General features: G+C 40.3%; 1 protein-coding gene across 1 annotated transcript in view; it reads left to right on the forward strand.

Annotated features, from left to right (window-relative positions):
- Window positions 1-12996, forward strand: part of DLEC1 (DLEC1 cilia and flagella associated protein) — a 33331-nt gene that overhangs the window by 11250 nt on the left and 9085 nt on the right. Inside the window, exons 15-29 of the mRNA XM_030264208.4 lie at window positions 1264-1322; window positions 1819-1993; window positions 3283-3376; window positions 3597-3727; window positions 4030-4188; window positions 4973-5112; window positions 5356-5509; window positions 6590-6700; window positions 7755-7885; window positions 8221-8406; window positions 8498-8556; window positions 9720-9871; window positions 10372-10475; window positions 11160-11230; window positions 11888-12105. Of these exons, the coding sequence (XP_030120068.4) occupies window positions 1264-1322; window positions 1819-1993; window positions 3283-3376; window positions 3597-3727; window positions 4030-4188; window positions 4973-5112; window positions 5356-5509; window positions 6590-6700; window positions 7755-7885; window positions 8221-8406; window positions 8498-8556; window positions 9720-9871; window positions 10372-10475; window positions 11160-11230; window positions 11888-12105 (1944 nt within the window). The remainder of the gene's footprint in view (window positions 1-1263; window positions 1323-1818; window positions 1994-3282; window positions 3377-3596; window positions 3728-4029; window positions 4189-4972; window positions 5113-5355; window positions 5510-6589; window positions 6701-7754; window positions 7886-8220; window positions 8407-8497; window positions 8557-9719; window positions 9872-10371; window positions 10476-11159; window positions 11231-11887; window positions 12106-12996) is intronic.

Raw genomic sequence — 12996 nt, forward strand, 5'->3', positions numbered from 1 at the left:
TTTATTCAAGTCATAAAATCCTTGCTGTGCAACTTTTCTAAATTAAATTAATTAGCTGGTACTATGCTCTGATAAACAGTGTTCAAAATGTAAAAAGTTACTGAAAGAAAACATGTTTTGACTGCAAAATGTGAGACAGTTTCTGATCTCATGTAATTTTGGGGACTGACTGGATGCAGTTAATTTTACACTGAAATTGTGGACACATCCTCTGCAGCTGTGCTGGCTGGTGAAGTTACCACCCTCACCCCTCTATCAGCTCCTCCACCAGCTCCTGACCCTTCCCCCTCTCCTTGGGGGATGTGCCTTGTACCTACTCCAGTCTAAATAAGTTGGTTAACAAACACTGATTATTTAAACTGTTTCCAGCTGTAGTTTTTTTGGCCTGCAATGGGTCCTATGAACAGCTGAGTGGTGAATTAAGGGGTTAGTAGGAGCCTTTGGCAGAGAAATGCTGCGTGCAGCTGTGGGTAAGAGGGGTGCAAGGATGTTGGGATGCAGTTATCCCAGGGACTGTTCTCTCAGTTTCTGCTCCCCTGTCCCTGTAAATAAGGAGCACGAGCTCACTGTATTTAGAGAAACCTGATCCAAAGAAAGTTCAAGAGTGGGAATGTTGCATGCAGTGTTGATTGACAGACGTAAGAAATACCTCAAATAAGTATGGAAGAGATACTACCTGGCTTTTTAAAAATAGTTAGTTCATAGAATATATATTGAATTAAAATATACATTAAAATTAGTATTTGTCTGCACACAAATGAAGCTTTTGCATAGCCCTTCAGATTTAAGGCCTGCTTCTGTGTTTCTTTCCCCCCACTCCATTAGAATACAGAAGGCATTCTCTTCCCATGATGGAAAAGTCATGTTTCTTACTTAAGATTAGATTGATGATCAATTAAGCTGAATACTCTTGAGCAGTTAGAAGAAACTTCTCAATTAGTACAGCAGTACTGAGCTTAATTTGGGGAGCCTTTACAGATGCTTGTATGTAGTATGTAATATACAGGGGAAATAATAACAGGCATGTCAAAAATGAGTATTTTTCTTGGAACCATACACCATGAGATCAGAATCTGGCTTAGAGTTTTGCAGTCAAACATGTTTTCTTTTAGTAACTCCAGAGTTTGAATATTGTTTATCAGAGCTTAGTACTCTGATGATGATCATTTATCCTTTACATGTAAACCACTTTTCCATCTTTTTTTGATCTTCAACATAAATGATTACTTGATACTAAAATCCTTTTCTCCTTCATCTGTGCAGCTGAAGAGTTATCACAGTGTGCTGCAGATGGTTGTGAGGGACATCCCAGAATCACCTTGGTAAGCTGAGAAACATTTCCCAGTAAGATATGTAGCCACAATTTATCTGTTCTATTACATTAAGTTAGTGGGATTTGTCTTCTTTCTGGTGATGATGGATTGACAAGTATAAAGAATATTACCTGTAGAAGTAGCTGTGGTACAAGGAACATCTCTGATATCCTCCCCCATGTCCAGACACATGCCTGGCCCTGGTTTTCCCCTCTTGGAAAAAGAGAATACTGTCATTTTTTTTCTGCTTTTTTTTCAGCATTCCCTGCTATTACTCTTTGTCACATCTGTATGTGACTTATATACTTGTTCATGGACAGACTGGAACAACTAAAATACTTTAAAGTATAATGAAGTTTTTAATTGGCTAAGCTAATTGCCCACAGGCACTCTGTACTTGAGAAACTTGTGATGGTTGTCAGTTTTGATCTGGCAATTAAAAGACAGGATCCAATTTAACACAGGTTTAACATAGTTAATGATTCTACCATATTTCCTCCCAAAGTTTGATAGAAGAGAGGATGCTTCAAAACATCCCAGAATGCAGAGTAGAGGATGTAATAGCACTGGAAATAGAAGTTAAAGGCTCAACAGAACCATTTCATCTTCTTCTGGAACCATATGCCATTATCATCCCTGGAGAAAATTTCATTGGTGTAAATATCAAGAAAACATTTAAGGTTTGTGTGCTTTTGACTTCACTGTTGTCATGTGGTTTGTGTCACTGGATGTCATAGGTGTTATTAGAAGATATCAGACGGTCAGTGTTATTTTAGTTTTCCTGGAATGTTTTTAAAGGAGGCCATGAATCCAGAAGGTTTTGCACTGAAATGCCCTACCCACCCTGCTCAGCCCTAGCCTCCAGGCAGCAGCCTTTGTTGCTTTTTCATCTCTCTAGTTTGATACCACAGAGTTTGACCCTTCTCAATGTTTTTCTGGGTCACTAGCCTGTTGCTTATCACTTTGTCACTCCTGTAGTGTAAAAGTTTTCCAGCTGGGAGGAATAATCAATGGATGATTAAATTAGTTCATAACTGAGGCACTGTTCATGCAAAGAACTACAGGAAGCACAGAGAAGCTAAAAAACCACATATGCTGCAGCTTACTAGATGTTATTCTTTCCTGCAGGTTCTGGTAATTTCTCTTTGGCCATTCTGGGACAGAATGCTGCTGCAATTGTCCCCTCACACAGCATCCCCTTCACTACAGATCAGGATCCTTTTGATCTTGGACTCACTTGGGAAAAACAGGACTATTAGCAAGAGCCAGGCAGGAAGACATTTCCCAGTTAATGTTTTTCCCACTTTTTCTTAGAGATCCTGCTGATCAGCCTTTGGTGTTAAGATTTCTCTCCCTAGAACTTATTTTTTTCAATTTAAGGCAGCCATCTCATACTTCCCAGTAACCCAGTATAACTACACATGTCATAGAGATAATTAAGCCACTTACTGATGATATAACAACATCCTTTGCAGTTCCAATTGTTTTGGTTTTTTTTTAGTCTTAAAAATACAAGAATTTGAACAGTGTTTAGAGATAATTGTACTTCAGAGAACAAAGTTATTTGCTGTAGTTAAGAAATAATGTTTTGACTAGATCTGAAGAGGAGGCCAAACATTTCAAGAGCTTGCATCTCCCTCACAAACAGAGCCTTTGGCAAAAAAAAAAAAACAAAACAAAACAAAAAAACAACTGCACTCAAAAGATATTATGTTTAGAAATTCTGTTACATTTTTGGAAAATGGGGGGAAATTTAGGAGTCTCAAATATGAGAATGTTCTTGGAATGAATTATTAATGGATTCTCTTCAGGTTTGAGGGAACACCTTCACCCATGCGAAGGAGACACTTATAATAAATGATGACTCTCAAAACCTAGTTTGCAGTATGTCAGTGCTATCAGCAAAATGACTTGCTGCTCTGAAAGCTTTAAAGTGCATTAATTGTCTCATTGATTTTAATTGTTTCAGCTGTGGAACAACAGCAAAACATTGATCAAGTACACATGGGAGATAATTGCAGACTGTGAGATCATCGAAGTTGAGCCTCGTACTGGTGTCATAGGTAAAGTTTCTGTGACTTGCAAGCAGTAATTAATGAAAGACATGACAGTAATTTATTATATCAATTTATGACAGTCACAGAGCATTATAATGCAAACTGAAAAATTAGCCCATTGGAGCCAGCAGGAGACTTAATTTGATTCCAGAAGCTTCAGTAACACTCTTGAAGCAGGTGGTTTCTTTAAAAAAGTGAGACAGGAGCCTGGTATTTTCTTTTCTAGGTGTGAATGAATGCTGTGAATTTGTCCTGGCAATTTCTGGAAGCAAACCTGGGGTCATCAGCCGTAACCTGCTGTGTCACATTGAGCACTGTCCAGAGCCAGTTGTGCTGCATGTTGAGGCTGCTTTTAAGGTAAGGAGCAGTTCAGTCTTGCAGGATGAGCTTTGTGGCCTGGCCATTGTCCAAATAAAGATTTTTTGCCTCTCAATGGCTTGAAAAATCTTAAATGGTTACAAACAGGAGTTATTTTTGCTGTAGTGACTGTTGAGTCAATGTTGATATTCCCATGATACACAATTTTGCTGCATTACACAGTGCTTCTGCTTTCTGATATTCTCTGTGAAATCAAATGCTAATCCTAGATAATAAATGTTTCTTATTGTGGCAGTTTTGGCAGAGGTGTCCATTCTGATGTCTGTTTCCTGCTGTCCTAGGGTCCATTTCTTTGTATTGATGTTCCATCACTCCAGTTTGGTTTGACTAAGCTGGGTGAGACTGTGTCAAGAACCTTTGAGATTAAAAATCTCTCTCGGGTGCCAGCACTGTGGAGGATGCAAGAAAGCCAGGTTTTCCTAGCTCAAAGGAATGAAGAGGTAAGTCTCTGCTACAGCTGGCTGCATTCCCTCCTTAGCTATTTTATTTCTTCTGCTTAGGAGTTGTAGTATTCATTCCAGCTATCTGAAGTTCTAATTTTTATGATTTCTTATGAAACTAGTCCTGCACAGTTTCATAAGTGCATGAGTTCTTTTGAGATTTAATGCTTCTTTACAGTTCTTCTCTATTTCTCTTTGTTACAAATCCCCTGGCAGCCTGATCCAAAGAGACACAGAGTATTTCCTGAATGACAGTTACTTCAGCTGCTGCTGCTATAAGTAAGAATTCATGGCTTTAGGAGAGCTGAGACTGCTGAACACTCTTCCCACACACCCACATCAGCATCTTGGACAATAATCTGAGTCCCCACTCCTTGCTGATGCTCTTCCTGTGTCCACTCTCCCAACCCTCCTTCCTCACCTTTCTGCCCAAGAACCTTTCCCACTCATGGCACCTTGCTGCTGCCTGGGGGCAGGTGCTGCTGCTGAGACTGATTGCTTCTCCCTCACATTCCCTGTCAGTCCATGCACAGCTGACCCTGCTGTGCCCTTGGCTCTGACTGCCCTTCTCTCAGAAACAAAGCCCTGCCTCCTTGTGTAGCCAGGCTTTCACAAAGCTGGCACTGTGCTTCCTGACATCAACCCAGATGGGACTCGAGGGGCAGAGTTAAAGGACACAGCAAAAATTAGATACTTTGAAGCCCTAATTAGATTGTGTGGCTTCAACATTTTACCCTTGCTTTGCACAAGTCAAAAAGTTTCTGTTCCCTCTCTCCTCTCCCAGGTATCCACCTTCACCATCCTGCCATCAGCTGGAGAAATTCCTCCTTTGGGTCTATGCACAGTTTCAGTTCACTTCACATCATTGGAGTGCCAACGTCTCCAGACAGTGCTGGAACTGGAGGTAGAAAATGGAGAAGGAAGGTAAGGTGGAAAAGCAGCATTTGTTTTGTTTTTCCTGAGATTCACATCTGGTTTTCACTTCAGGTAGTTTTCTCTCCCACAACAAAAATATGAACTCACAGTGGGGTTGTGTAACCTATCAATGAACTATCAAATTTCTAATATTGCTAAATAAACATAAACATCATTCTTCCCAGCATGCTGTTTTATGTCTAGCACGTTTCATTAACAATAACAATAGACCATCTGTGTGTTTATTTCCAGTCATCTTCCTGTTTTTGTTGAAGTTCAGACCCCCCAAGCGTGTCTGATATCTAGTCATCTAGTATTCACTGAAATTTATACTGGAGTTCCTGTCAAAGCAACCAGTAAACTTTTTAACCAGACACTGCTGCCAGCAAAATACTTATGGGGAAAGGTAAATGCTCTTTTAATGGGTGAAGCATACAGCAGGGATGGAAATTGCAATTTCAGTAGGAATACAAATAATGACGATTGTTAAAGGCTTTTCTGATGTATCTTTTGAGTTGCTGTTTTACTGGCTTGGGAGCAGAACTTCAGCTTTAGACCAACCTTTATTAAAAGATTAATTACCAGTTGATGTCATTATGTTCTTACTATCTGTGGATCCCTGAGAAAATGGATGAGCAGATGTGAGAGGTCATAGGATGTAAAGCCACCAGGGTGTTAAACAAAACTTGCACTTAATTTAGTAAAACAAAGAAATTATGGTACTTTTGAATTGTGTCTGAATTCTGCTTAAATTTCACATTCTGGCTGAGATTCAGCTTACAGAGTAGGAGCCCAAACTTAATGTCAGTATTTAAGCCGTGGTCTGATCTCTCTTTTCAGTCAATGGAAATTTGTCAGTGCCTTGGTCACTGAGATCTGGCATCCATCACATCTGACACCCAGAGTTCAGCTCAATTGCCTACATAAAAGCACTCAGTGCCTCTCAAGGGTCCTCAGGTGCCCAAGGGATCCTAACAGAGCATGTGCATGGTGTAGGACCTATATACAGGAAAACACTTTGGAGTATCTGGAGCCTAGAAGGAATATATAGAGCATTTTTCCTGATGTGTGATGCTGATGTGTGAGCAAATGAGTGGAAGCTCTGGGTACATTCCATGCTGGTTACTTAGGGAAGGTGCCAACACCAGGATAACGTCTCCCTCACCTCTTGTGGAGAGAGGTGGGGCACATCTGGGATCCTGCTCTGGTATCAGATAGATTGGCTTCACCCTGGAAAGGCTTGAAACTGTGAGAGGGATGACAGTGGCTCTGCTCCCAGCCCAGCAGCCTCAGCTGGGCATCTGAAGTTACCTGGAGTGAATGTGGGCATGAGGATCTTATCACCCATGGGGAACTGTAAAGCCAGTCTTGACAAACTGTAGGTGCTGCTGCCTGAGAGTGTCCTAAGCCTGAGAATAGCTTGGTCTTTTTAGAAGAGGCAATGTGAGGGAACAAGCATGAGCTGAATGATTTTTCTGTTTGGCAGCTCCTTGGAAGCCAGGCAGCTTCCTGCTCCATCATGGTGTCCCCTGCCAGTGGCACCTTAGGTCCAAATGAAGAGAAGGAATTCTGCATAGAGCTGTCAGCTAACATTGTGGTAAGTTTACAAACTGACGCACTTTTATAAAAACAGCAACACTGCTTTTCATTGCACCTCCATCTGGCAAAAAGAAGGAAATCTGTGTACAAAACCACATGCTCTTTTTCCCATAAAATATCTCTGAAATGGCTTTGCTTTAGAGCTACCACAGTTGAAGGCAAAAATTTTAAAAGTGCATATGGCGTGCAATTCCTACCCTGCCTCTTTATATCTCAGCTGTTCCTGTTTTCTTCCTTTCTTAAAGTCCTGTACCATTGCTCTTAATGCTTATCACTCTTCTTGGAGCATACAGATCCTCACTTTGGATTATCTGAAATAATATAGAGCAGAGAGGCATATACAGTGTATATTTGGTTTTCTGAATGCAGCTAGGCTCATAACATTTTGATATTTGAAAACTTAAAAGGGGCTGATGAGACTAAGAGTCTGTAAAATACAGGAGCAGAGCTTACAAACTCCAGGAATTCAGAAAAATACTTTACAAGGGCATTCAAATAGCTGAGCTAATGCAGCTAAATACAGGACCTTCCTTTAGATATGGTGTCTTAGTTCCCATTACAGAGAGCGGAGACTTGGGTTTCATTTATTTGCTTAAAAGTAGATGTTCAGTACTATCAGAGTTAGTATTTAAAATTATGTATCTGTGGCACTTGGGAATATGGTTTAGTGGTGGCCTTGGCTGTGCTGGATTAATGTTTGGACTCAGTCATCTTAGAAGTATTTTCCAATCTAAATGATTCTATGATTCAATACTTGGAGTAAAGGAATTATGTCAGAAATCAGTAATGTAGCAGTTTTAGGCTCACAGACAGCTGCAGGTACAAAGCCAATAAACAGACACAAATTTTTACCTTAGTACTGCCTTCTAAGCAGCTCTGATGTTGCAGAAAATGCACTGAAAGCAATTCAGTAAAACTTCTCACAATTCTATTGTTCTGGGTTTAATTCAAGGAAGTTTCCACACTTTTTAGAAATAAATACTCTAAAGAGTCTAACTTTCTTCTGTGATATATGCTTCATTCACAAGGAAACTTGATTCTTTGCTTTTCAGGGTGAGCTGAAAGACCTTACACTTTCCTGTAGCATAGAAGACATGGCTGAGCCCCTCTTTCTGAGCATTTCTGGAGAAGTGAAGGGATTGCATGTCACCTACTCAGTACCTTCTGGCAGTGGAATTTACAGGTAATACCTGACTGATTTTTATTTCATTTTCCTGATACACAGAATGATGACTGTATTTTGGAACATGTTCATCTTTTAATATAAGTAAATATGTCTTTAATTTGGTAGAGTGGCATGTTATACAGGATAAAATTTTGACCCCAAATAAATCCTTATATGGGTAGAAGTGAAAAAATGAAAAGCAGAAAATGCTGGTGGCAAAAATCATAGACTGCATGGTCCTTTTACACTGTGCAACCACACTGCATGTTGCACATTTTTAAATCTCCTGAAATCATCTGTGGCATATGAAAGTAAGACCTGTGTCTAAATGCTACTTCTATTTTTTCTCGCAGTGATGAAGGACAAATGCCACAAAGCCCATGTGAGCTTCTTTTGGACTTTGGGTCTCAAGTTGCAGTAAAAGATGTTGTAAAGCATCAGCTGATTCTTACAAATCTCACTGCAATCAGTGCTCCATTCACACTGGAAGTTGAGTATTTTAGTGCCTGTTTGCTGCCTCCAGAACAAGGAACCTGCCCGTAAGTCTTGCTGTTCTGCATAATGACTCAAATACTAATTTAGGTCTGGCTTAAACCTGAAATCAGATTTTTTTTTTCCATGCTCTCAAAGCTACCCAGTGAAAAGAAGGGGACCTGTCACAGAGCAGACAGACAGAAAAGTAAAGTCAGGTATGAAAATATCTCTCCAGTGCAGAGAAGGTGAAAGCCAGCTGACTGCCTTATTCTGCACTAAATGTGTCAGTCAGGCACATCTTCTCACTGTTGGAGTATCTGGTGAAGTCTAAACTGTTAAATTACTTATTCCTCAGTGCATTCCTGAGTTTGAAAGCCCACCTTGTGTAAGCATTAGGTCAATCTCTCTCTTCCCCTTCTGCTTTTATCTCCTTTTCTTCCTTTCTTTTTCTCTCTTCTTCATCTTTTTCTTGCAAACAACTGTATGAAACAAAGTTGGTGACTCTGGTGACAGTTCCCTTCCAGAGCACTCCCAGCACATGGGATGGATGACATACAGAATGTTTGGCTCTTTCTTTCTGTGCTGGTTTTGCTGGTTTGCAACTCCTACACAGTTTTCCAGTACCAGTGCAGCAGGCTTTTCTCCCTCAAACCCTTTACTATACCCTCCCCACTGTGGAAAGCTACAGCACAGCCCATCTGTCATTTCTGATGTGCTGTACTGAAAAATGATAATATTTACAGCCACATGAGACTGAGGGAGGGAGGAAATGAGAGCAAAAAGCTGTGAAGTGTGGATGTGTCTTCTGTATCCAAAATAAAACTCGCACATATTGGTACCTTGCCATAGAGTTTGGTATCTGTTCCACAGACAGAGCTTTTCAGCTGTTGAATTATTGCTTAAGATTAGAAAAATGCTGTTCTGACAGATTCCATGCAGGCCTAGGTAACTCAGAATGTGGAAAGACTTTGCTTTTTGTAATTAATTCTTTGCATGGAAGAGCACACAGAACTAAACAGGCAGCTGCTAGTGGAACAAGAAACAGTCAACACAGATCCCAGCCTATTTCTCTCAATTTTTCTCAGGTAACCAGTTAGTGCCTTGCATGTCCCAAAAAGTCCTGGATCGGGTTGTTGAAAGGGTTGCCCTCCTGTAAAATATTCTGGGCAAGCACTAAGTCTAAAAAACAAAGACCCACTGCAGCAGGGAATTGGGTAAAGTGGTATAAGTGGGAGCTGTGTAAATGATCCCAGGGTTTCTAAGTGAGGTTAAGCTGATTAAAGGCAACTAAAACCGTGGTCCTATGTATTCTTTGAAAGATTAACTTTGTTCAATTTCCTCAGAATTCATGAAATGCTTCTTTGCTGTGCTCCTTCAGAGTTTGCAGCAGCGTTCCTGTCTCAAGGGAAGGGAGCAGCTTTCTATATCCAACCTTCCACAGGAACTCTGGAAGCTTTCCAGCAGTTCACCATAGAAATAGCAGCTTACAACAACATGTGGGGAGAGTACCAGGATAATCTTGTCTGTAAGGTAGGTGGGGTTTTGGTTTTACCATGGCAGATTTTACACTAATTATATTTCCTATATGCCTTTCTGTTAGAAACACTTTTTCAGTTTTTTAGAACTTCTGTAAAAATTCAGGGTGGATCTTGCTGTACCACTACTTCCAATGACATGTGAGGAGTAATTGTTTGGTTTTAGAGGAGCATGTTTATTCTTTGGGAGGTTTTCATGTTCCTTGAAAATGACTAGAGTAGTTTTGATTTATAACATCTATTTGGGAGTTGGCCAATGCACTGCTCTGCTCTACCAATACCATAGAGTGTGTTGTGTAGAAAAGCAGCAGGAAAGCTGATAAATGCATGAGGTATTGCATTCTGCTGAGAATAGTTGTTGTTAGCATATTAGAGGCTGTCAAAGGAAGCTAGTAAAAACATATTTGAAAATCCAATCAGTTTGCAAAACAATCTTATATCACAGAGAACTAAAGGTGTTATCTTGATTCTAATAGCAAAAATTCATTTTAATAGGTGGGAGACTTACAACCTAAATTAATTCCTATGCAAATGACTGTGAAAGGCTGTCCAATCTTCCTGCAGGTGACAGGACCAAAACCAGAGCCACCCATTATCAGGTATCATGCAAAATACTTTCAGACAAATCAGATCATTAAATACCAATGAACTGCAGCCAACATACACACCTGTTCCATCTTGTGTTATAATGAGAAGGTCAGCAAAGTGACAGTCAAAGTACAGTATCTGCTTCTAGAACATCAATACATTTTTCTCTGCCAACACAATTAGAAAATGATCTGCAATACAAGACTGCTGAAGTCTGCCAGCAGTCTCTGTTTTGGGCTTGCAGTTGTAGAATTTCACCCAGTGCAGCCTCATCTGACTCTGTGGAGATGACAACTGGCACAGGATGGCAATTCTCATCACCCACAGCTCATTTCTCCCTGGCCCTTTACCTGGACCAGGAGAAATGCAGCCCTAAGGTCAGTAGTGGCAGGGGAAGGTTTAAACCCTCTCATACAGCAAATGACATCTGCACCTTATGATGAGGGATAAGGGCTGGTTTTTGGGGAGCCCCAGCACTGCATGTAGTTACTCTGAAATGTCAGACAACTGAAATAACTGGAGAAAAAAGAAAAGAGACAGATCAAATAAACCAATATGGTATTTCACAGTGTAGGCCATGCCTTACCTGAGAGCCACTTGAGTGCAGCCAGATCAGTTTCCACTCTGAAACAACTCTCAGTGATTTCAGACACTTCTGTTCTCTGCATGCACTGACAGCAATGTTCCCTGTCCAGGTTTGGCACTCAAATCTCAGGAGGGTCCCCTTTGCTTCGGAGGGTCCAGCTCAACAATCCCAGTCCCTTTGGTAAGGATGGCTTTTGTACAGCAAACATTGATGCTTTCGTTGTGCTCCTTATAGAAATAAAAGTAGAAGGACCCATTAACATATTAATTGTCAGGCATTCCTTTTTCCTAATGAAGATGTTTCTAGTAAAAACAATTAGAGTGACTCAATGTCTTGCCACTATGCAATTGCACATCCCATCTTGATGTAGCTGGGTTTTCCCTTGTTGAAATGGTGGGAATTCAGGATTTTCCATCCTGTTTTTATGAATTTCTCACAACACTAAGCCTGGTCAATCAGATGTGCTACCTGCTTTTTACTGGCATTATCTGGCTCTTCTGTTTAGTCTTTTTAGCTCTTGAGTGAAATTGTAAGCTTTTCAGAGCAGAGTCAATCAACTTTTTTTTTTTTTTTAAATTCTATGAAATCCATTTGCTTACAAAATACTAATCATTTATTTTGATTATAGATTAGGACATAGAAATGGCCAAACTATAGCAAGCTCTTAAATAATTTTCATTTACAGCAAACAAAGGGAAGCATAAGAGATATACTTTAATACAAATCCAGTTGCCAGACACAAATTTGTTACTTGATAGCCTGCTGCTAGTTGGTACCAGAAGCCATGAGTCCTCTCAGTGATTGGAAGTAATTGTCCTTTTTTCCTTTTCCATTCAGACATCCGCCTGGACTTGGAAGTTTACAACCAAGAGCCAGATGATGAAAAGCTGGTGGACCTCTTGGTATTCTTTGGACACCCTTTTCCTCCTGTGGACATGGCTGGAAAGGAGGTTGCATCAAGTGGTAGCACCTCAGAGTCAGAGGTTGTGTTAAAGCTGGATCCAGCTGCCATTCCCTGTGGAAGCATTTATCCAGCTTTAGAAATCACAGATGAGGTCAGCTCTTAGGCTGTTTCTTATACTGCTGCTGAGATACATGATGGGTTTTTTGGCATGAAGGGTTGAAAACAATAACAGGAGATAGAACTTGTAACTAAGAGCTGGATTGTTAAAAGAAGTGTCAGCTCCTCTCCCAGTCTAACATGCAATATGTGGGTAGGTGGCTATGGGGATCAGCAATCTGTTTCCAGATCTATAAGCAATTAGCTCTCTTTAAAAGTGTTTAAAAGCTAAAGAAATACTATTTAAAATACTGTCACTGAAAAACTATTGTCATTATTACATAAAATAATTTAAATAACTAAAACTTAATTTAGCCTGCTTTTCTGGGTGCTTTCTGGTGTGTTAACATGTGCTGTAGTCAGGGAGAAGAACCTACCCTGTAAATTTCAAATTGCATCTAATGATATGGAGGTATTTATCCCAGTGCTAAAATTAGATTGGCTCTGTTAGAATATGGTAACATCTATTACACATGGTGTTTGATTCTAATGTGGCAAATTAGTGTCTTGAGGGGCTGGGAGTGACAGGGAGAAGGTATCCCCCAGCATGTTGTATATTTGTCTGTCAAAATCTTCACACAAAAGATAGTAAAATCACATTTTCTCTGCTTCAGCTCAGCATGCACAGTTGTTCTGAACACAGCTCCAACCTTTCATGTGCACAAAGGGAACAGTACTGCCTAGAGTGCTGGTTTGTATAATGGGCCAGAGGTGTCATGATTGGGTGCTCCTCTAGGTAGAACAGGACCCACGCATGCACATTTTCCAAGGAATTTAGGAGCAATTTCAGGAGAGATACTCTGTGGAGGAGAAAATTGATGTACAGGACACATCCACGTGTCTAGCCCTTGTGCCAGAAAGAAACTGGAGCTGGCCATGCTTCCTG

Source organism: Taeniopygia guttata, chromosome 2 (genome assembly GCF_048771995.1).
Source record: "Taeniopygia guttata chromosome 2, bTaeGut7.mat, whole genome shotgun sequence".
Taxonomy (NCBI): Eukaryota; Metazoa; Chordata; class Aves; order Passeriformes; family Estrildidae; genus Taeniopygia; species Taeniopygia guttata.